The sequence below is a fragment of the Euprymna scolopes genome, chromosome 21, assembly GCF_053919585.1.
Source record: "Euprymna scolopes isolate OS-2025 chromosome 21, ASM5391958v1, whole genome shotgun sequence".
NCBI classification, from domain to species: Eukaryota; Metazoa; Mollusca; class Cephalopoda; order Sepiida; family Sepiolidae; genus Euprymna; species Euprymna scolopes.
This window is the reverse complement of record NC_136502.1, coordinates 130,562-131,600: the sequence shown is the minus strand read 5'-3', so window position 1 is coordinate 131,600 and position 1,039 is coordinate 130,562. Positions and strand designations below refer to the sequence as shown.

General features: G+C 41.6%; 1 protein-coding gene across 1 annotated transcript; it reads right to left on the bottom strand.

Moving 5' to 3' along the window:
* Positions 1-396: 396 nt before the first annotated feature.
* On the bottom strand, positions 397-708 carry LOC145243030 (uncharacterized). The gene has a single exon (XM_080106140.1). The coding sequence runs from the start codon at positions 706-708 to the stop codon at positions 397-399; it is 312 nt and encodes a 103-aa protein (XP_079962266.1).
* Positions 709-1,039: the final 331 nt, after the last annotated feature.

The following is a 1,039-nucleotide window of genomic DNA, read 5'->3' as shown; positions in this document are numbered from 1 at the left end:
GAGCCTGTCCTGTTGAGGCTTCCACAATGTAGGATCGCAGTTCAGTGCAGACTTGTTTGATAACTGCTGGAGTCCACTTTTTAGTGTCTTGGTCTTGTACTCGCACCTGTTGTCCTGCGCTAAGATCAGGGATGTCCCTAGCGTATTTGTCATGTTGATTTTTCTGCGACAACTGTCTAAGTAGTAGACGCTTCTGAATCTCCACGTTCCGGATATTTTGGTTGGGGCATCTTATGGGTAGATTTCTGACCAATTTCCGATTGAATAGCAGTTCTCCCGACGATGGGATTACATGATCTAACGGAGTTGATCAGAAACACAACAGACTCATGTTTATGTCTCGACTGCTAAGTATAGCTTTCTTCATGGCAGTTTTGATGGTCTGTATGGAGCGTTCTACCAAACCATTCGATTGTGGGTATCTGGGAGAAGAGGTGATGTGTTCATAATCTCATGCTTTAGCAAATCTCTGTAATGCTGTGAGCTAAACTGTGGGCCATTGTCACTGATGAGCTTTGCTGGCACTTCTTGTTCACCAAAGATTTGTTTGATATAATCAATGACTTTCTTGCAAGAGAGTTCCGATAGTTTGCAGATGAAAGGGTACTTTGAGTAGTAATCCTCTATGAGCAGGTAATTCATACCGTCAAGACTGAAAATCTCAGTAGCTACAATCTGCCATGGTTGCACGAGGATATCATGTGGCATGAGAGTCTCAGCAGTTTAGCACTTCTGAAGTTCTTGAGAAATGGCGCATTGCTGTGTCATCATGTTGATGTCATTATTGATGCCATTTCAGAAAACACAGGTTTTGGTTCTTAGTTTAAATTTATCATTTCTTTGGTGCCCATGTATTTTTCCTAAAATCTATGGTTGCAATGATTTAGGGATCAGTATCCTGTTATGTTTTAGAAATATATCATTCTCAAGTGAGGGCTCGTCCTGATAAGACCAGTATGGAGTAAGGTCTTTCTGCAGTTCTCTGCGAGATTCTGCCCAATTTTTAAGAATGATCACTCGCAATTCGCATGAAGTTGGA